General features: G+C 42.2%; 1 protein-coding gene across 1 annotated transcript in view; it reads right to left on the reverse strand.

Annotated features, from left to right (window-relative positions):
• The window catches only part of LOC133370357 (protein archease-like), a 60,450-nt gene that overhangs the window by 33,294 nt on the left and 4,295 nt on the right, over nucleotides 1–22,861 (reverse strand). Inside the window, exons 2-3 of the mRNA XM_061596557.1 lie at nucleotides 18,766–19,729; nucleotides 6,156–6,280 (exon numbers count right to left, since the gene is read on the reverse strand). Of these exons, the coding sequence (XP_061452541.1) occupies nucleotides 6,156–6,280; nucleotides 18,766–19,722 (1,082 nt within the window). The 5' untranslated portion in view covers nucleotides 19,723–19,729. The remainder of the gene's footprint in view (nucleotides 1–6,155; nucleotides 6,281–18,765; nucleotides 19,730–22,861) is intronic.

Below are 22,861 nucleotides of genomic sequence, written 5' to 3' on the forward strand. Positions count from 1 at the left end.
GACTTACCTCCCTTCTGCTCTCCTCGAGGGCGGGTATAATAAAATACCTTACTTAAAAAGGCTATGTCCTTGCGGATACGACGAGATAGAAACTAGTGAGCATGTGCTTTTTCGTTGCTCCTTTTATCAAGACTTAAGACAACAACTAATCGTGCCCATTTTAAAGTCATTACCCGGTAGACCGGAAAGATTTTATGTGGATTATTTACTAGGGGATTGTTCTCCCCAAGTTACTCTTGTAGTTGCCAAATACACAGTTGCTGCAATCCGTTGGAGAAAAATATGTATCCCTGATTGTTAATGTGTGCCTTTTAATTTTTAAATATTTAAAAACTTTTATACCTCTTCGTGAATTAATCTTTTGATATTGTTGCTAATATTTTATTGTATCTGGTTTCTGACTGTAATAAAGTATCTATCTATCTATCTGCCAATTTGCCGAGGAAGCATGATATGGTAGTAATGGGGGACTTCAATTCCCCCGATATCTGTTCGGAGACAAATTCTGCCAAACACGGTCCCTCCAAGAAATTCCTGACTTGAGTTGGAGATAACTTTCTCCAACAGAAAGTGGAGGAAGCAACTAGAGGATCAGCTATCCTTGACTTGATTCCAACAAATAGAGATGACTTGGTGAATGAAATGGCAGTTACGGGAACTCTGAGGGAAAGTGGCCACGCTGTACTAGAGTTCTGGAAAGGAAACAAAAGCTGAGAGTAGCCATACGCATACCCTGGAGTTCAGAAAAGCTGATTTTAATAAACTCAGAACAATGGTAAGTAAGGTTCCGTGACAAGTGACCCTAATGAGAAAAGGAGTCCAAGATGGGTGGGAGTTTCTACAAGAGTAATTCTAAAAGCACAATGGCAAACAATTCTGTCAAGGGGGAAGACAGCAGAAGAAGCCAGTGTGGCTTCACAGAAAGCTTAGAGATGACCTGTCAACAAAAAAGGGACATGTACAGGAAGTGGAAGGAAGGCCAGACCACAAAGGAAGAATACAGACAGCATGGAATTGCAGGGATGGTGCCAGGAAGGCTAAAGCTGAGAATGAGCTGAGGTTAGCGAGAGATGCCAAAAGTGATAAGCTTTTTTCAGGTACATCCATAGTATAAGACAAAAAAGGAATGGTGGTACAGCTACTCAATGAGGATGGCAAAATTAGGACAAAGAAAAGGCAGAAGTGCTCAATTCCTAATTTGGCTCAGTCTTCTCCCAAAAGGGGGTCTATGACCCTCCTGAGAAACAGGAAACTGAAGGGGCAGGATTGTAGCTTGAGATTGATGGACAAACGGTCAAAGAATACCGAATCACTTTGAATGAGTCCAAATCTGCAGGGCCTGATGAACTGCATCCTAGAGTAGTGAAGGAACTGGTTGAAGAACTCTCAGAACCACTGTTATCTGCAAAATTGTGGAAGATGGGTGAAGTGCTAGTTGACTGGAGGAGGGCTTATGTCCCTATCTTCAAAAAGGAGGAACCTGGGAACTAATGACAAGTCAGCCTGACATCAATCCCTGGGAAAATTCTGGAGCAGATTATAAAGGAGTCAATCTGTATGCACCTTGAAAACAATGCCGTGATTACTGGAAGCCAACATGGTTTTATCAAGAACAAATCCTGCCAGACTAATCTTATCTCATTTTTGATTGGATAATGCTGTGGACATAATCTATCTCAACTTCAGCAAAGCTTTTGTCAAAAGTCCCTCATGATATTCTGATTAGCAAACTAGCTAAATGTGGGCTGGATAGAAGAACTATTAGGCAGATCCACAGTTCGTTACATAATCTTACTCAAAGTGCTTGTCAATGGTTCCTTCTCAAACTGGGGAAGGTAACAAGTGGAGTATCATAGGGCTTGGTCCTGGGCCCAGTGCTCTTCAACTTTTTTATTAATGACTGGGATGAGGAGGTGCAGGGAATGCTTATCAGATTTGCAGACGATACAAAATTGGGAGGAATAGCTAATACCTTGGAAGACTAAAACAAAATTCAAAGTGATCTTGATAGGCTGGAGCATTAGGCTGAAAACAACAGAATGAAATTTAACAGGGCTAAGTCTGAAATTTTACACTTAGGAAAAAACCAAATGCACAATTATAAGATGGGGGATACTTGGCTCAGCAATGCTGCATACAAGAAGGATCTTGGGATTGTTGTTGATCACAAGCTGAATATGAGCCAACAGTGTGATGTGGCTGCAAAAAAACGGCAAATGCTATTTTAGGCTGCATTAACAGAAGTATAGTTTCCAAATTGCATGAAGGATTGGTTCCCCTCTATTTGAAACTAGTAAGGCCTTATCTTGGGTACTGCATCCAATTCTGGATACCACACTTTAAGAAGGATGCAGACAAAGTAGAATGGGTTCAGAGCAGGGCAACAAGGATGATCGGGACTGGAAACAGCTCTATGAGGAGAGACTGAAAGAACTGGGCATGTTGAGCCTTGAGAAGAGAAGACTAAAGGGAAATATGATAGCGCTGTTCAAGTACTTGAAAGGTTGTCACACAGAGAAGGGCCAGGACCTCTTGTTTGTCCCAGAGTGCAGGACACGGAATAATGGGCTCAAGTTACAGGAAGCCAGATTTCAACTGAACATCAGGAAAAACTTCCTAACTGTTAGAGCAGTACGACAATGGAACCAATGACCTAGGGAGGTGGTGGGCTCTCCACTAGAGGCATTTGAGTGGCAGCTGGACAGCCACCTGTCAGGTATGCTTTAATTTGGATTCCTGCATTAAGCAGGGGGTTGGACTTGATGGCCTTAGAGGCCCCTTCCAACTCTATGATTCTATGATCAAGATGGCCACCATCAAAATTAAAAAAATCATGAATATCTTTGGAAATAGTGAATGGATTTTCATATATAAGGTCTCAGAGAGCTACCAAATAACAATTTCCATGATAAAACTTGTGTGTGGCGCATAATATTGAAGGTACTTTTGCACATTAGCACCAAAGATGAGTTAACTGCATACATAGCTCATAAGATGCTTCAGCATGCAAAAATGACTAGGAAGGACTTTGTAGCTGCATGGTGTACACACGTGGCTGCCTCACATTGTTCTTGCCAGGAAGAAGCAAATACCAAGATTTGCATGCCATCAATGCCATGCAAAGAGGAGCTAAAAGAACCTGTGTATTTACAGAGGACACTGAAATTTTGGTTCTTTCTCCTGAGTCTTACTTTGTTCTTCTTCACAAAAATGTTATCGGTTGCGAATATATTTCAATCTCTAGGCCCCTTGAAGGCTTCTGCATTGCCTGCATTTCACACTTCGTCCGGGTCTGATTGTACAGGTACTTTGTCAGGTAAAATTTCATATTAGAAAGCATTTACTACAGTGACCAAAGACACCCTTCTTGTTTTAAACTCATTAGGAACACAAGACACAATCCCAGACATAGTATTTGATAAACTGGAAGCATTCATTTGCCAGGCCTATCAGCCAATAACCAGCAACTACTCTTGGAGTTACTTTGGTCCATATTTTCTAGGACACAGATGAATTGGGAAAAATTACCACCTCCACGAGGTGCAATGCAGAGGGTTAACTACCAAGCTATGTTTTGGAACAAGATGATCAAGCATGCCGAACAATTCCAACTCCTGTTGAACATGGATGGAGGAGGGAGAGATATCTCCCATTCTCTGATATGCCATGTGCATCAGATTCAATTCCACAGTTGAACAGATGTTCACGTGTAAAGAACAGATGCAGTCCATCCTGCAATGCTTAGCGAGCAACCTACTATGTACAGATATGTGTTGAGTGTGGAGGAAATGATGATCTGTGTGATAATGATTCTTACATTTGACCAGACCTGTCAGACTCTGATAATGAACATGATTATGGTGGTGATGATGGTGACCATGTTGACTACAGGCTATTAGGATATGCAATGTGTGAACAGTTATGTTATGTTAAATAACAACTAACAGTTCCAATAAACAATAGTGAATGACTTTATACAGCTGATAACACTGTAATTATATTACATAATACTATTAACATTAAACTATCACCTATTAAACTTACTATTAACCACACCCAAAAAGAAATTCCAGTAGGAATATTTTGTTCTGTCTTTATTACCTGTGTAACACCCAGGGCCGGTGCTATCATTAGGCCAACTAAGCAGCTGCCAAGGGCCCACACCTCAGAGGGGCGCAGGACTGACCTTTGAAGGGCACAGTTTTATACAGATTAGTTTTTTTAACCATTGGAAAAAATGCAACTGAAATAAATTTAGCAGTTTCAAGTTTTGTGCTTTTCATTTTTTCTACAAGACATCTGTTTTTGAAAATTGAAGTTAGCAATTTTTTTTGGGGGGGGGGGTGCAAGTAGTTAGACTTGCCTAGGGCCCAAAATAGCCTGGCACCGGCACTGGTAACACCCAAAACTGGTATAGAGAGGGTTGATATTATAAATAAGCAGATATCTATAAAAATATTTTGAGATAAAGTTGTAAGGTTCAGATTTATAGTTCTGTGAAATGCCTACAAAATGAGACCTTATAAATTAACATCTGTCCACTCTTTACAGAGAGATTCATGATTTTGTGAATGTTGATGGTGGCCATCTTGATGACTTCATCAAAACTATATGTCACAAACCATAGTTAACCATGGAAATTATGTATCGAAAGGTAGTTTCTGATCAAATAAAACCAACTGCACATTCTTTGCACCAATTATGCCACGAAATTACAATTGCTACCCTACTATTAACTTCCATTTCTCATCTGCTTAAAGGCTGAACCGAAAGTTTGCAAATGTGGGGCATATAGGGCATGTTTTTACACTCATGAAAATAAATCCACACAGGTAAGCACTGGGTACAACTCCCGGAAGAAATGGCTTAAAAGCACTGTTTGGTTGTGTACTAATTAACACCAGAACGCTTTCAGAAGTACAGAGGCTCTGTTGTTGAAGGGCACCAATCTGCCATTTTGGGTGTCCCTCACAATCACTTTGGCTCAAATGACTACATTTTGGTTGGGAAAGTGACCTAGTAAGAAGGATTTAGCAAACATAAGTGCACTTAGAAGTTTCCTGATGAAAACTTATACACATCCTCTACGTGCTGTAGTCTGAAAATATTAAATTTTCCTCTGTGCCTAATCTATGCTATGTGATACTGTATCGCCTATCATTTGGCTATAGAGAGGCCTGAGGTTTTGAGTATCTTTTCCAACAAGGGTTTCAAATTCCACTTCAAAAGTCTAAACCACATTGTCTGTTAAGCAGGAGCAAGACAATAATTCTAAACCAGTAAATCACCACGCCACACCCAGCCTCTACTCTTGCAAGTCTTAAAACATCCTAGGTCCTGCGATTCTACAAAAAGTCACACAAACTAGTGCCCTACCCTCTGACTTTTTTAAAATTTCCGGGCTCGGTGCCTATTCTTACACCTCTAGAGACCCAGATTTGCTCTACCACTATCAGTGGATGGCATCCATAAAGACTTTTGCTACAGCTGAGGAAAGACTTTTTACTTCTCTGGTTATTCTTCTGTTGCTAAGGATCCTCATGCTCTCCCCCTCTATTTTGGATAGAGCAAGGTTGTAAAGACTCCCCCCTTTTTTCTCACACTCTATTCCCTTCTCCCTCTCCTGGTTTTCAATTGCCACATTTGTTTCCTCCCCCCCCCCCAGCACAACTGCAGCATCACTTCACATTTCCCTCTTCCTCCTGTATGACAATTAAATTACAATTTGTTATACTTTTCTGAATAAAACTCCACTTCTGGAAAAACTCTAATCTTGTCTCTGTTATTCTACAAGTACCTTACAAGGGCACTTCACTACCTAGACTAAAAACTGAAGTTGCTCATGCTGTGCTCGTCTGTATTGTTTTGGTTAGTGTACTAGTTTCTAGGCCAACTCTTAACAGAGTGGCAGCAACTTGTCTGCCAGAATAAAGCCAGGCCATCAGTGGAAAGCTGTTCCCCTGGCACTTTTGAGATAAATGCTCCAGAAGGTCTTATTCTCTAAAAGTGAAGAGGCAGTCTGCACACCCATACACAGCTTGAGCAAGCACGGTAACTGTGAAAATACCTGTAGTGAGAATTTATCATTACTACTGCCAGACTTTCTTGCAGGCCTAGCTTTCACGTGGATAGTATTTGAAGGAAGTAAAACCTACTTGTAGTTTGATAGCTCCTGATGTAAACTGGCCCTCAGCTCTTCCAGTTCTTGGTTCTTCCGCTGCTGAAGTTGGACTCCATTCTTCAGCTCCCTCAGCCTTTCTTCCATCTCCTCCACCTGTTCCTGCGAATGGAACAACATTTGCATGTAACTGTCAAAATGTCTTGGAAAGGAAGGCAGACTGCTTTTTTAAAATCATCGTAGTTCTTTTGTGCCCTGCTGCAAACAAGGCCAACACAGCTGTGCTTATTTAATTGCTGTAGAGAGCACCATGAGAGCCAGTGTAGTGTAGTGGTTAAGGTGTTGGTCTATGACCTGGGAGACCAGGGTTCGAATCCCCACACAGTCATGAAGCTCACTGAGTGACCTTGGGCCAGTCACTGCCTCTCAGCCTCAGAGGGAGGCAATGGTAAACCCCCTCTGAATACCGCTTACCATGAAAGCCCTATTCATAGGGTCGCCATAAGTCCGAATCAATTTGAAGGCAGTCCATTTCCATTTTCAGAGAGCACCATATTTTGCTGTCGGATCAGTTCATATCAGGAGAAAGAAAAATAGCTTTCTATCAGATTTGGTCAGAGTTTAAATTGCCCATTCCTTGTTTTTTTTTAATTCTATGCTAAAATTAAACATTGTTTGCTAAGGTATAAATAAAAGTGCCTATAACTTGTATAAATTAGGCAAGTTAATTTGAATTACTTGTTCTGTTAGTCATGTGAATGGATGACTGCCTGGGAACCACATGTTTGCCACCTTGGGTTCCATGATGGAAGAAAGATGGGATATAAATATAAGAAAATAAAATAAAATGTGAAATGGGAGGAAGCGCTGTGGGCTGTCTCTAAGCCCCCTTTTGTCCTTGGTTTCAGCTGATGTTGCTCACATACTTCTAGCCTATCTCTGCAGCCCATGAGGCCTAGAAACCTGCCTCTTTTTATATATTAAAAAGGGACCATCTTTGGTTGTTAAGAGATTGAATTCTGTGCTTTATCTGGGGTAGTCTAGAAAATCTTTACAGTCCTGAAAGTCATTCCTGCCTCTAGTAAGGATGCCAAATTGAAATGAAACTTACTCATTCTTGAATTATCAAAAGATCATCTACCTCCCTGAAGCGGCACCCCAGAGCAATGCAATGGGTGGATGGAAGCAGTCCAGTTTCTTGGTATTATATGTAATTTGCCTTGTAGGTACTTTTCAGTTGAAAAGGCAGGATAGAAATCATATGCGACCCTCAATTTCTGCCTTTTCACATTGTGCATATAACTTGGAGTAGGATGAAGACAGAAGGGATTGTCTTCACAATGTAAGTATGAAATATTGTTCAGAAGACAACCAAAAGTACAGTCAGTCATTACCAATGTCAGGCGGATGCCAGCAAAATGGCAACTAGTCTGACCTGCACTAGCTAAAACTGGTAGCATGAGAGAATTCAAAGAGATTGGTGCAGTCAGTACAGTCCAAATAAAGGGCCACTGTGTGACACCCCACACTTTCACTTCCATGGAAACGGTTTTCTCCACTACTGTGCTATTGTACATAGTGCTTCTGCGGAACAACCCCTTTTTAAGATTTGCTTTTCTCTCTGACTCAGGGAAGTTGGTATGCCACAGATTAAACTTCCTTAACTGGCATCTGCACAGTTTAGAAAAAATTATGCCTGTTCATGCATAATTTCTATTTATGATCTTTTTTGTTTGATTTACCAGACTCTATTAACCTTCCTTAAAGGTGAAAAATGTATTCAAGATAATGCCGCCGCCGCTGCTCTGTAGTAATTCCAAATTTTATTTATTTTCTTATATTTATATCGGACCTTTCTTCCATTATGGAACCCAAGGTGGCATACATCTGGTTCCAAGGTAGTCATCTAGCCAGCCAGTGACGATCCCACCTGCATCGCTTCAGCAAGGTGGTGGCCTGAAGGTGGCCTTCAGACCATACCATGTGCTTAAAGATATGAGCGGAGGAAGGTTATTGGCAGCAGAATACTTGCAGGAGTGACAAAATCCTGTTTCCCCCCCCTGACTATTGAAATCATACCTGGATGGTTTGTCTATATTTGAGCCTTGAAACCTAAAATTCTGAGTTTCTTTGCTGAATGGATTGAAGATTTGCATTTTTAAACTACTTGTTTTTTTTTTTTTCAATAATTTTTATTCAGATTTTCATAAAACATACAAGACAAAATCATAAAACATTCAAAGACAAAAAACAAAATCAAAAATAGTTAAACAAAAAGAAAAAAAGAAAAAAAAAAACAAAAATAAAAAATAAAGAGTAAAATATTGACTTCCCATTTGTCAAAGATCAAATCAGTTATAAGTCTATAATATATAACAATCCTGTCTCTTAAGTCATATTATAAAATCACTTTCCTCCAGTAGTTATCTTACTTAATCATCAAATCTCATAAACATTACTTTATTCTTTCCACAAAAAGTCAAAGAGAGGTTTCAATTCTTTAAGAAATATATCTATCAATTTTTTTTTCCAGATAAGCATATCGATTAATCCATCTCATTACTAATTATGATAATCTTATTGTCATAACCATAGTCAAAATAAACATTTCAATTAATCCATCACATCAGAATCTGTTAGGTTCAATAATTTCAGTAGCCATTGTTCTATTATCTCTATTAGTTCCATTTTCCATCTTCCATCTTCAGTAGTCTTGTTAAGTCCAGTAATTTCAATATCCAATCTTCCATTATCAGTATTCCATAATAATCTTGCTGTCAAAGCCATAGTCATATAGTAAGAGTCTGATGGGGATTACCTCTATCCCAAATATTTTCTTGCCATCCATTCTGAATAGGTTGCTGAAATACTGCTGTAAAATCATATCTCTGTTCTTTTTTTCAAAATACACTGGGTCATCTCTTAAAAGTTTTTCCATTGTCACATGGCTGCAGTTAATTCCATAGATTTTCTCTATATTGGGCTCCATCACATCATTCCAGTCCAGAAGATTATCCATGCCATTGATAACTTTATCTCTAGAATCTTCATTCATTTCTTCAGAGATAACATTGAGTTCCAAACAATAGATTTTATTTCTAAAGTCCATAGACTCCAAATCTTGTTCCTGTTCCACGTTGGTTCCAATCTCCGGGATCTCCTCTCTCACAGGGACCCCTATTCCAGTCTCCAGGGTCGCCTCTCTCACAGGGACCCCTGTTCCAATCTCCGGGGTCTCCTCTCTCACAGGGACCCCTTCCAGGGTCACCTCTCTCACAGGGACCCTTATATCTTTAATCTCCTGCTTCATTTTACTCAATTCAATTTTCATTATCTCAATCTCATCCATTATTTTCTGAAACATAGTTATTTCCAGATTTTCAGCCACTTTCTTAATTGCCATTTTAAAAGAAAAATATAGGAAAACCACTTCTTATTTCAGCAACAATTGGGTTAATACTCCAAACTTGGTGACATCACAGTATAAACAGAGCAGACAGCCTTATCTCTCCAATAGTTAAGTAAACAAAATGCAGTTCCCAGGATCGAAACAATTAATGGCAATCGTCAAGAAACAGATTCGTCAAAATAAAATAGACCAAAAAGAGAGTAGTCTCAAAACAGTATAATATTTTTCAAAATAAAAATCTGGAATAGAAATCCCTCTTCTGTGTATATCTTTAGAATGCAAATCCAGGACAGCTTTTTGCAACAAAAACAGAGATAAGCTATTAATTAGTGCGTAGCAGAGAGAAGTTATGGCTCCCCAGTGAGATGTCAAAAACTGATCAATCTGGCAAATCTCTTTTAAACAGCAACAATTTAAGTCAAGTAAAAGAAAAATATAGAAAGAAGGGTGCTTGCCTGTTAGTGCGTTCTCTCTTAGAAGATAAGGTGAACGTTCGCTTTATCAGATAGAGCTTGCTGTTAAAAATCCGTCCCACCTTCGTCGGCTGGACCTCGTCCCATAAATTAATGAGATCTGGTCGTCCCAACAAAAATAGGCTTTGAGGTTAATCTCTTCGTTTCTCCCTACCCGGGAGAAGTTTAATCAGTCAAAAAAAAAAGAAAAAACTGACTGATATATCTGAATAAGCTTCTTTTGAGGCAGGAGCCCGTCTCAAAAGCAGGCACAGGCTAAGTCACCCTTCCCGGAAGTCCATTTTTAAACTACTTGTATGTGATGTTAACATCTTCACCTGCAACATTTCCGGACTGTTAGCCAGTGCTTGATTTTCATTTGTTTTTTTCAAATCAAGGCAGGAAACCTCAGTCATCAACCATTTTTGTGTGTGTGTCTACCCAGATGGTGGCAAGGAGAGAAGCCAACGGCACTCTGCATGTTCCGGAGGCATTTTCCTTACTCTTCATGTATTACAGAACTTGGGCCTAGTTCTCAAAAGAAGTTGAGCTCTGGCACAAATAAAGCACTGTTGGCATTCCTGATGTCACACAAGACTCAAGAGTTGCCTTCAGGGATCCCGTTTGGCTGAATGTGTAATAGACAAATCCTACCCATTGAATGCTTCTTGCTTGCCTTGTCACAAAAATAGGCAGCTACTTGTGTGGTTCCAGAGAGGGACTGAATCACATGGTTTAAACCAGGAGTGGTTAACCTTTTCTGGAGTAAGGACCGCATTCACTCCTGGCCAATCCTGTAGGACACATGCCAGCAGGGGGTGTGAGCAAAAATGTCCACACTGTGTGTTATCAGTCTCTCAGGTCATCAAATGACTAGAGGGGGAGTGACAGGCATTTCCATCAGGGTTCTGCCCATTTCAGCTCTCTGTGTGTGTGAGGGAGAAAGAGAGATGGGGGGTGCAAAAATATCTGCTGAGGAGTTGGACCTGCCCTACACCCGAACTAGGAGTTAGCTATTATTTATTTATTTTGTTTATTTATTGAATTTATATTCCAGAGGAGTCCAGGGTGGCAAACATAAAAAACAAACCATGGGTTTAACTTAAAAGAGATAAACAGAAAAACTGGGACAGACCATTTCCCATTTTTGTATAAGGTAAGTAGAGGAGGAAATTAAAAATGCTAGAGAAACCAGTATGTTGAGCCTCCTTCAGCCTTTTTAAAAAAAGTTAAAAGAAGGAGCAAGCAGGTAGCTTGACGTTTTCCCCACAGATCCTGCACCATGTTTTCTTGGTGAAAACCTGCCAAAGACTGCAGCATAATAATGGAAGGGGTTATAAAATCCAAGTCTTGGAAGCAGGGCTGCTGACAGATGGGTAAAAAAGGGTTGGTTTCTCCCAAGCACGGGGCCAGCAGGGAGTCTGGACTCTTAGCTTTCAATTCCAGAGCTTGGAAAATTTACTTTTTAAAACTACAACGCCCATCAGCCCCAGCCAGCATGGCCACTGGATTGGGCTGATGGGAGTTGTAGTTCAAAAAAGTAACTTTTCCAAGCTCTGCATAAAACAGCAACTTTCTAACTGCTCTAGAAAGAAAATTAGACGCCAAAATGTAATCTGTCCCTCTGCTGAAGTAAACCCTGCCTAATGGCTTAAAAATAGGACTGGAGAGTTGGAGTGGCACCTGGGAGATCTGGGTCCAAATCCCCACTTGGCAATGAAGCTCAGTAGGTGACCTTGGGCCAGTCACTGCCTATCAGTCAAGCCTACCTCACAGGGTTGTTGTGAGGATTAAATGAGGAGGAGAGAACTGTATGCCACCTTGTGCTCCTTGGAGAAAAAGGTGGGATATAAATGCAATAAATAACTAAACAAATCCCCTTAATCCCAACAAAAAAAAATGGCAAATGCAAACTGAACACTTTGCAAAGAGGGTTGCTTGTTGTAAAAAACCAGGAGTGTAATGTAGCAACCAAAGCATGAGGGATGGGATGGCTGCTTTCCTGTCTGTGTGTATGTGTTGATTTATAGTGCTGTATCACCCCTTCAAATTCAATAGGACTTACTTCTGCGTCGTCATAGTTAGAATTGTGCTCTAAGTCAGTGGAGCTCTCGAGTAGACATAAGATTGTGCTGTTAATCTTTCTCTCTCCCCTCCACTCCCAATCTGATTTTTTTGCAGACTTCTTTGTTGTTGGTATCTTAGCTGTAAATTGTTGCCATTAAAGCTATATGTGTGTGTGTGTGCTCTTTTTCAGAAATATATGTCGAATACTGTTCTTATTCATAACGAACTTAAGACTGTTTATTTCCCTGTTTGAAATCTGAAGTTTTTTTAGCTGCTACTGTCTTTTAATATTTTAATGTTTAAGCGTGATTTAATTATTATGATGCTTGAACCATTTTTGTGAATCTTTTTAAGCTACTGCTATATTTTTATGTTCTTTTAATGTTTAAATGTTATTTAATAATAATTATCTGTTATATGATTATGGGTTTTGAACATTTATAACCGTTGTGAAATGCCTTGTGAGGGCAGGAACTCTCAAGACTGTGCATTCGAAATAACTGTCCTTATTGGCAATACACATACATAAGCAGCAGTTCTTCCAAGCCAATAGATTGCAGGGATGTGAGTGGAAACATCTGGGGCCCAACAGTGTACCGGGCCCAGGAAATCCTGTTGGCGTCCCTGCTTGGAAGAGCTTGCATATGTGAGTAGAAGGGGAGAAAAAGGGGATCAGTCACCTGTGCGATAGGGACTCTTGTCTCTCTCTTGGTTCCTGCAGACTGCCTCTGTGATTACAAAACACTCATGATGGGCAAACCTTTTAACATCAGTCAAGGGTGGCAAGTGAGTCTGGTCGGTGCTGTAGATGGTGGCGGCAGCAGCCACAGCACAGAGCAATGTCTGGGTGGCTGCTGATTAGTATGAAGCCTGTTCTCTGGATGTAGTAATATAGATCCTGGCTAGACTCTTGCTGCATCCTAGGATGGCCATTTAAAAGTGGCTCTCATTTTTAATGGAAATGGACTGCCTTCAAGTCAATCCCAACTTATGGCTACCCTAGGGATTTCATGGTAAGCAGTCTTCCGAGGGGGTTTACCACTGCCTCCCTGAGGCTAGTCCTCCCCAGCTGGCTAGGGCCTGCTCAGCTGCCACAGCTGCACAAGCCAGCCCCTTCCTTGTCTGCAACTGCCACCTGCAGTTTGCCCATGGCTGCCCAGGTGGCAGGGCACGTAACCCCTGAGCCACTCGCTGTGGGGGTGATCTTTAGCTGGCCCTTGACACCAGGAGACACGAGCGGAGATTGGAACTCACAGACTCTGGACCCCCAGCCAGGCTGTCCTCCCCACTCTTAAAACACATGATTTTCCCCAAAGAATCCTGGGACTGTAGTTTACCACTCATAGCTACAATTCCCAGCACCCTTAATAAACTTCATTTCCCAGGATTCTTGTGGATAACACAAGTGAACGAAGGTTACAGCATTTAGTCGGTTACATTAATTGATTATAATCCTTGTAATCAAAAAGTTGCTCTCAATTAGCTGGGCATCAGATTTTTTTAAAAAAACGATTTAATATAAGTACTCAGAGAAATTGAGGGTAGCAGATGCCATTTCAAAAGAGGCATCTCCCCTTTTCACACATGCACCTTCTAGGAGGGTTCTGCCTGCTGAGACTAGTGTGTACCATCTAAAAACAAAGAGTATATTTTTCTCCTTCAGAACTAATGTTACTTAAATGCAAATATAAACAGATCCAATTGATGAAGGGTTAATCAATTAAAATGCACATAAGTAATAATGCAATTTTAATAAAACTGGTGATAGCTTGATAAAGTATACAAACTGACATTGCCTCTCTGCCCAGAATGTTTTTACACTTTATGTTGTGAGAACTGAGATCCTCTTCAGGGCTTGGAAATGGAAAAGGACTGCCTTCAAGTCGATCCCAACTTATGGCTACCCTATGACTAGGGTTTTCATGGTAAGCAGTATTCAGAGGGGGTTTCCCATTGCCTCCCTCTGAGGCTAGTCCTCCCCAACTGGCTAGGGCCTGCTCAGCTTGCCGCAGCTGCACAAGCCAGCCCCTTCCTTGTCTGCAACTGCCAGCTGGGGGGCACCTGGGCTGCTTGGGACTATGCAGCTTGCCCACGGCTGCACAGGTGGCAGGGCACATAACCCCTGAGCCACTCACTGTGGGGGGACCTTTAGCTGGCCCTTGACGCCCAGGAGACACAAGTGGGGATTTGAACTCACAGACTCTGGACTGCCAGCCAGGCTCTCCTCCCCACTGTGCTATACCAGCTGTCTCATTTTGTCTCCTAGTCTGACTGTGTTGGCAGATTACGTGAAAGGTCTGCATAGCCGACTCTTTTGTTTTCAGAGTGGCCAACTGAATGCCTCTAGGAACGTTCCCTTGTTGCACTAGTACCACCTACTCATATTCTAAAGCACACTGGCTCTGAAGGTGGAGATTCTATTTAGCAGTTTATGGCTCAGAGCAACTGACAGATCTGTCCTGCAGGCATTTGCCTAATCCATGTGAAATAGGACCCTTCACTACAGGTCACAGTACAGACCGCAGGATGTACTTATTTGGAGTCAGACAATTGGCCCATCTAAGCAGGTGGTGTCTACATCAACTGTCAGCAGCTCTAGGGTTTCAGGCAGTCCTACGTACCTGGAGATGCCAGGGATTGAACCCAGACCCGTAGCTGGGGTGTGGGTCTAATTATTTTTTTACAAAAACATAAATAATTTATTACAGAAAAAAATGTTCTGACCCCTAAAGTTTTTGGCTGGCTATGGGCCTGATTGAACCTGGGACCTTCTGCATGCAAAGCAGGTGTTCTACCACTGAGCTATGGCTCTTCCATAGCAGGACATGGAATTAGGGGCTCAAGCTGCAGGAAGCCAGATTTCGACTGGACATCAGGAAAAACTTCCTAACTGTTAGAGCCAAACGACAATGGAACCAATGACCTAGAGAGGTAGTGGGCTCTCTGACACTGGAGGCGTTCAAGAGGCAGCTGGACAGCCATCTGTCTGGAATGCTTTGATTTGGATTCCTGCATTAAGCAGGGGGTTGGACTTGATGGCCTTAGAGGCCCCTTCCAACTCTACTATTCTATTATTCCCTTAAGACAGGAAGCTGTATTCTTCTGAGTCAGACCATTGCCGATACTGAACTAGATGGAGCAAACACTCATTGGCTGGCAACAGCATTCCAAGTTTCAGGCAGGAGACACTCCCAGCCCTAACTGGAGATGGCTGAAACAGAACCTGGACCTTCTGCATATGCTAAGCAGCTGTTCCGCCACTGAGCCACAACCCTTCTTTATATTGATTCCTTATAAATTATGTGTTCATATAATATATTTAAGTATGTGTTACAGTAAATGTAGCATAGGGAACTGTTTTGGAATGATCATTGCTGGGGAGGGAAGGGTTAGATGCAACCCCCTCCCCACAGCTGAATTTAGGCTTGAAAAAAACTTGCCTGTTGGCTCCAATAGGATCATTCTTCAAGACTTATTAATTATCCCGCCCTTACATTGAGAGAATGGATGTATGAGTATGCATGTAGCATGTGCAGAGGCTTAATGTGTGTATGCATGGTAGTATGTGCATGGGAGCATAGGTCCTTATCTCCCCCCATCCCTCGCAGGACAAGTTTGGCAGGTGGATGGAGTTGTTTACCTGCAGTGACATGAGGTGATGGTTTGAAATTGAGCCACACAGGCAAAAGTTCAGCACTTTTATACCTTCTACATTAAATTTTACTCTTGTAGTCCCCTTTAGTACCACTCTGTGTGTGTGTGGGGGGTGCATGGGTGGTCCCAGGCTCTGGTCTGAAGGCATGTGAGGCTAGCACTCTACTAAAGCTAAGCAGGGTCACGTCTGGGCGGTGCCTGGATGGGAGACCACCTGGGAACCATATGTAAGCCGCCTTGGGTTTCTATGATGAAAAGAAAGGTGGGCTATAAATGTAATAAATAAATAATTTATATATATAGTATTTTATGTATTTTAATTGTATTTTATGTAATTTATTTTATTTTAATGTTTTTGTGATTTTATTGTTTACAATTTTATTATGTACGTGTTTGGTTTTACTTTTGTAAGCCACCCTGAGTGCCCTATTATAGGGTAGAAGGGCGGGATAGAAATATTTTAAATAAATAAAATAATAAACTTTGCAGGTGGCACCAATCAGCTGCTAGTCAGTGCCTTCAACCCCCTTTTCAAGCTCAGCAGCATCTTTACCTGCCCCACACCTGATGTTATACATATTGTCAAGAAAGCTTGAATATAACATGGCTCTTGTGCAAAGAACTGTGGAATTCATCTTGTCTAGAAATGGGGCCTTTGTGGAGAACAATGATTTTGCAGTTTTGTTTCCCAGCTGAAGTTAATTAGGAGTCCTGAGGAGAACACCTGCTTATCTGTGAAGAGCTTAGTACCCAAGGTTGGCCTGGCCTGGGAATGGTTGGGTGTATGTGCCGGTTAGGCACGAAGACTTGAAGAATATTACATCATGGGAAAGCCCCTTGATTGGCTAATTAGTTCCAGACTGTTAACTAAGGACTTTTCCATAAGTATAGCCTTTGTTCCGCTGGGTTCCATCTTGCCTATAGGTGGATACAGTACCTGTGTGGGTTCCATTTCCATCTACTACCCAAGCTGTGTATCTCTGAGGAGATGTGGGACCATACAACAAATACCTCTTTGTAAGTATAGAACAGGTTAGATAGATTTATTGTTTTGTTTTGTGATTGAACTCTCTGTATTGTACCTGGCCCCTTTTGGGTGTGATTAAGGAACCGTTTTGCTGCTATTACTGTGCACTTATATTTTATTAAATAAAGCTACTTCTGTTTACCAGTGTGTGTTCATTGTAGGGGGAAATTGGCTCTGAATCTTGTACCTTGGCTACTTGCCCACAGACTACCGTGTATTAGGTTATTGCCTAAGGCTCCAAGACAAGGAGTGCTCTTTTGGCTCGTCTTTTGGAATCCTTGGCAGGTTTAGTTCTGGGCTCTGGGTTTCCCCTTGAGTCAGAGCGGTTAACCAGTTTAAGGGGTGGTGGCAGTCTACCTACCTTGCAGGGCTGTTGTTGGCTTACTCAGCCCTAACAAGGGGAATCTTTGCCAGGATCAATTTCCCTGGGTTTTGGAAGCTGAGTCCTGGGATGGACTGAGTCCAGTTTAGAACAGGTCCATGACACATGTCACATCAGGTTAGGACAGGTGAGTGTGGGTTGGCCAAAATGGCTCATGGGTCAAATGGGGAGGCCTGGTGGGCTGGAAGTTCCCCTCCGCTGTCTGAACGAAAGGCAATAGTTAAAAAAAAAAAGTGTGAAGGCCTTCTTGAATGTCAGACCTGAAGGGGTGAAGCACATGTTAACTGTAAGAAAGTTTCACAGTTGTGGGGCTATCGTCTCATGCGCTCACCATGAGGGATTAACAAATTTAAACAGAATAAGTATTGAGAATAGTGTCCATATTGCTAATGATTACTAACTAGCTTGAAGCATATAGAAAAAGAATTTGCTGCTGCTTCTGGTAATTGATGTCATGGGCCCCATGGAGAACTTTTGGCAGGATTGGGAGAATGGGGAGGGGGTTGCAGATGTTGGAGAAAGATCTGGTGAGGCCATGGACGAAAGGCTTCCTGATACCTCTGTCAGCCCTGTGCCTAGTGGTCCTGTTAGCATTTCTGCTGACAAAGGCTTCAGCAGCCCCCCTTGCCTGCAGTGGAGAGTGAGGAATGTAACCTATCCTCATTGCTGGCACCTAGCCCAGACTCATTCATGCAGCAGCCAGACCTTAAGGAATCTGCTGGACAATTCCAGAGAGAAAATCTCTCACAGACTCAGAGCTGACAGTTTCCCCAAGGTCACACAGGTGAGACAAAAGATGGTTACAACTTGACAAACCATCCTCTGTTCCCAGGAGAAGTTCCTGCCTTGCTTCAAAGAGTGGAAAGTGCTAGATTTAGCTTATGCAAGTGTTTAGCTCATGCCCGTTCCCCCTCTTTTATTTGGAGTGTCTTGAGGTAAGACCTTTCGTTGCAACAACTTTCTTTTGCTTCCACAGCCTAGCGCACCTGCTGGTATTCTGTATCCTGATTCATGCCTCGCATATTTTGATGGTATACACCTGTGCAAACCTCTGGAGTAAAGCTCTGTGCAAAATCCAGTCTTTGAGTCCTGAGCTTCTCTGGTTGGGAGCCAGTTTGTGCCATTTTGGATTACAAGTAAGGGATCACATCTCTGAGTGCTTCTTCATATGAAAAACATCCTGAATATATAATATTAATAGTCTTCTCCCTGACATGCTAGTTTTTTAATGGTGCTTTTATATATATAGGAAGGAAAAGGTACAGCTTGCTCCCTCCCTCTTTATCTCTCCCTTTAGCCAGATATATCTATATCCGAAGGAGCAGACAGGAGATTCCATGGTACAGGCTGACAACAGCAGCACCACAAGATTCTCCTGACAGTATGTTTTAGCTCACAGATTATGGAGGCTGCATCATAGCAGACAGCACATCATCAGACAGACAAGTGCTGCATCAACCTGCTTGGCAACTAGCTCTGGAAGAGAGGAGCATGCAAGGCCCTAAGACAGCCTTTCCCAACCTGGTGTCCTCCAGATGCTTTGGACCATGATTTCAATCATCTCTCACCATTGGCTATCTCGCTGGGGCTGATGTGAGTTGGAATCCAAAATGTCTAGAGGGTACCAGGTTGGGGAAAGGGTGCCATGAGACATACCTTATATTGAAGGACTTCTTCATCCCGCTTTTGCTTAATGAGCAGGATCTGCTCCTCCAGGTTCTTGTTCTGCAGCAGTAGCTTGCTGACCTCTCCTTGCAGTGGTCTTAGAGTTTCCTTCAGTCTATGGATCTCGCCCTGTGTCTTTTGCAAAGTCTTTCTGCTGGTTTCTCTCCTTTCTAAGAGGCGCATCAGCTTAGGCTCATAAAGGTCTTCCAGGCCCTGATGGCTCTCTGCCACAAAGCTCTCAAACTCCATGGAAAGCCGCCGGGTCTCCTGGAGGTAGCAGCTGTTCCTTCGGGGCCTCGGGGCCTTCAGGTACTCACTGAGCTGTTCCTTCTCTTTCTCGCAAGTCTCTCTCAATTGGGATAGCTCCTCTGAGAGCTGGTGGACCCTGCTTTCTAGTCCTTCCCGGCAGACAGTGTACTGGGCCACATCATGCCTCCTGGTTTCCAGCTGATACTGGCATGCCACACATTCCCGTGTCACCCTAAACAGCTTCCACTTCACTTGCCGAATTTCATCCCGCAGGTTGTCTCTTTCAAGCTCCACTTTGGCATGCAGCCGGTAGGCTTCAAGGATCTCTTCATGGGCTTGTTTGATTTCCTCAAGGACTGGTTCCCGTAGGAGCATCAGTTCCTGAATAAGCTGGTCCCTCTCCCCCTCTAGCTCTTCCACTGCTTCAATGCACTTCTGAAAACGCTCTCCGAGATCCTCGATGCTCATATGTTGGAGCTCCACGGCATGTAGTTCCTGGTCTGTGATGGCTTCCTGCAGCTCCACTGGGGAATCTGTGACTCCTGTAGTTTGAAACAGTGGTAGGTTGATGGGATCCATATTCAGTATCCCGGGGATGTCTTCTCCATCAAGCTCTAAGATTGTCCCTGCATCCCCAGCACTTTGCTCTGAGAAGGCTTCTGCATTGTCTAGTTCCAGAGCAGGGTTGGAGTTTGCCATCACTTCCCTGAAAATAAAAAGCAAGCGGTGAATCAGACCTATAAACTCCTGAAGGGATAGAGCTCCACAAGCATAGATAGGCATTTGAGAAGCAGGCGTGTTATTCCTGAGCTGAGTAAAACCCAGAACTCTGTAGCTGTGGAAAGCACTGAAGAAACTGATGCTTTGATGGAACCAAAGGCTGAGAAGTTAGCTTCTCACCCAGCTAGTTCCCCTAAAACATTCATAACCTCATCAAGCCTGGGAGGTACCACTTGCTGCCATCTTCACTTTTCAGTCCTACTGTTCTGAACCGATTCCAATTTATCTATGTCCTTAAATTGTTACACCCAGAACTGGGCACAGGCAGTACCACTGATTTGGTCTGATTAGTACTGAATAAAGTGGTGCTGTTACTTTCGATTATTTGGAAACTATGGTTCTTTTAAAGCAACCTGAAATTGTATTAGCCTTTTTTTGTAGCTGCATCACGTGGCTGACTCATGTTCAGCTTGTGATCAACTACAGCTAATTAATTGCTGCCCTGGGCTCCTGCCAGGAGGAAGAGCAGAGTATAAATCAAATAATAAATAAATAAGTAAATAGTTCAAGAATTTTTACTCCACTCTTAAGCCCAAAAGGCTCCCAGGGCAGCTTACAAAGCTCAGCAGTAAGGTGGTCCCAGCCCTCAGACTTACAATCTAAAAGATATAGCACACAAAGGAAGGGATGGGGAGGAAGGAGGGGGAAAAAACAAGCCTGGGCAGCAGTTCTTAAAGCAACACCTTCTAATGACCAGTTGAGCATCCTATGGAAATGGAAATGGACTGCCTTCAAGTCGACCCTACGACTAGGGTTTTCATGGTAAATGGTATTTAGTGGTGGTTTACCATTGCCTTCCTCTGAGGCTGAGAGGCAGTGACTGGGTCACTCAGTGAGCTTCATGGCTGTGTGGGGATTCAAACCCTGGTCTCCCAGGTCATAGTCTGACACTCTAACCACTACACCACACTGGTTCTCAGAGCATCCTATACCTGTGCATTTTATTCTGGGGGTGTGGGCTAAATGCAGAACTTTGCATTCATATCCGCTTGTTCATTTTATTAATTTCAGCCCAGCTTCCCATTCTGTTGAGGTCACTTTGAATTTTAGTCCTCTCATCTGAAAATTTGATAAAGACTGTTTCCACTTCTTCATCTAAAGTTTATTCATAAAAATGCTGAAGAGTCCTCTCGGGCCCAGGACAGAATGCTGCAGTCACTTAAAACCTCCTTCATGGTTGATGAGCGCTCGTTGACTTTAGTGTTTCAGTCTGCTGTGAATCCATCTGGCGGTAGGTACCATTAACTAGCCCACATTTAACCAGTTTGCAGACTAAAGTATCATGAGGGACTTCATCAAATGCTTTGAGGAAATCAAGATAAATGATGTCCATAGCATCCCTATAATACACCAAACTAGTTAGATATCCAATCAAAAAAAGATACAAGATTAGTTTGGCAGGATTTATTCTTGACAAATCTACACTGACTCCTGCTAATCACTGTGTCATCATCAAGATACTTACAAATTTGACATCTTTATAATCTCTTCTAGTATCTTTCCCAATATCAAGGTCAGACTGACCAGTCTGTAATTTCTCAGACCTTCCTTTGCCCCCTTTTTGAATATTGGAACACTTGCTTATCTTGCACCTCACCTGTTAGGCAGGGATCCCAAAAGATGATAGACAGAGACTGAGAGTACACCAGCAAGTTCTTTTAGTATGCTCAGATGCCATTCATCTGATCCTGAAAACCTGGACCCATTTATGGTAGCTAGGAACTTCCTGACCTACTCCTTATCAGTCTTGGAAGTACAACCCTGGCCCCTCACCAGTTGCACTTTTTATGCAAGTTGCACACTCTTTGGAGGTAGACAGAGGCAAAACAGAGTTTAGCCTTCTGCTTTCTTTTCTTCATCCATAGTTTCATCACCCTTACTGAGCAGTGGTTGTAACCATTTCCTTCCTCTTGCTTCATGCATACCTGAAATGGCCCTTTTCAAAAATTGCTCCAATCCCTCACCAGCCTTAGCTCATTCTGAGTTTAAGATTTCCTGACAATGTCCCTACACGTCTGGGCTACTAATCTGTATTCAACCATGGTGAGCTGTCCTCCTCTTTCAGTTCCTCATAAAGCTTTTTCTGCAGCCACATTTATTTTTTTAGACATATCACATTTTTCTTTCTAATTGGAATTGTTTGTGATTGTGCTCTTAGAAAGTCTTTCTTCAGCTTCTCCCACACATCTTGGGATCCTTTCCCTATTAGTACATTCAACCTTGGAATCCTACCTAGCACTTTTCTGAACTTATTAAAATCAGCTTTCATTAATGTAAATAATTTAACAATCATTTATTCATCAACATATACTCCCAGGTTTACCCTGTTTGCCTGGGTTAGTTCCTATTTTCTGGTAAATCACTGCCCCTGTGTTTCCTCTCTCTTTTGCCTGTTGTGGATGCCTTGGGTTATGTGATGTGATGTCATAACATATTAGTATGTGCTGCTAGAGCTGCCATTTTTCCTCACCAAGTTAAACATTTCTCTGTAGGATGCTAATGAATGCATTGGTTCTCCAGCACACACACAATTTGTATTGTGTTTCATATACATTATCTTACTATTAATACTCATTACAACCCTGTTAAGTAGACAGAGACTGCAGACATCCACATTGGTTGCATCAGAAAAAAATCCAGAAACAAAGTTGTATAAAATATTTATTACGACAAGGTTTTAAAGAAAATCACAAGGACTTTTTTCATTTGGTCCTGATAAAGTAGTCTACCACTGCTGTTGCTGTAAGGTAAAAAGGTAAAGGTGTCCCCGCGCTTATAGTGCGAGTTGTTTCCGACTCTTAGGGTGAAGTCTTGCGACGTTTACTAAGCAGACCGTATATATGGGGTGGGATTGCCAGGTACTCATTTTACTGACCACGGATGGATGGAAGGCTGAGTGGACCTCGACCCCTTTTACTGGAGATTTGACTTCCTCCTTCCATTTGAATCGAACTCTGGCCATGGGCAGAGCTTTCAGCTGCGTTACCGCCACTTACCATGGCTGTGGGAAATTCATGACCAGATTTCCTGGTTTTGTGTTGTTTTAAAAACTTAATAG

This window comes from Rhineura floridana, chromosome 15 (genome assembly GCF_030035675.1).
Source record: "Rhineura floridana isolate rRhiFlo1 chromosome 15, rRhiFlo1.hap2, whole genome shotgun sequence".
Taxonomy (NCBI): domain Eukaryota; kingdom Metazoa; phylum Chordata; class Lepidosauria; order Squamata; family Rhineuridae; genus Rhineura; species Rhineura floridana.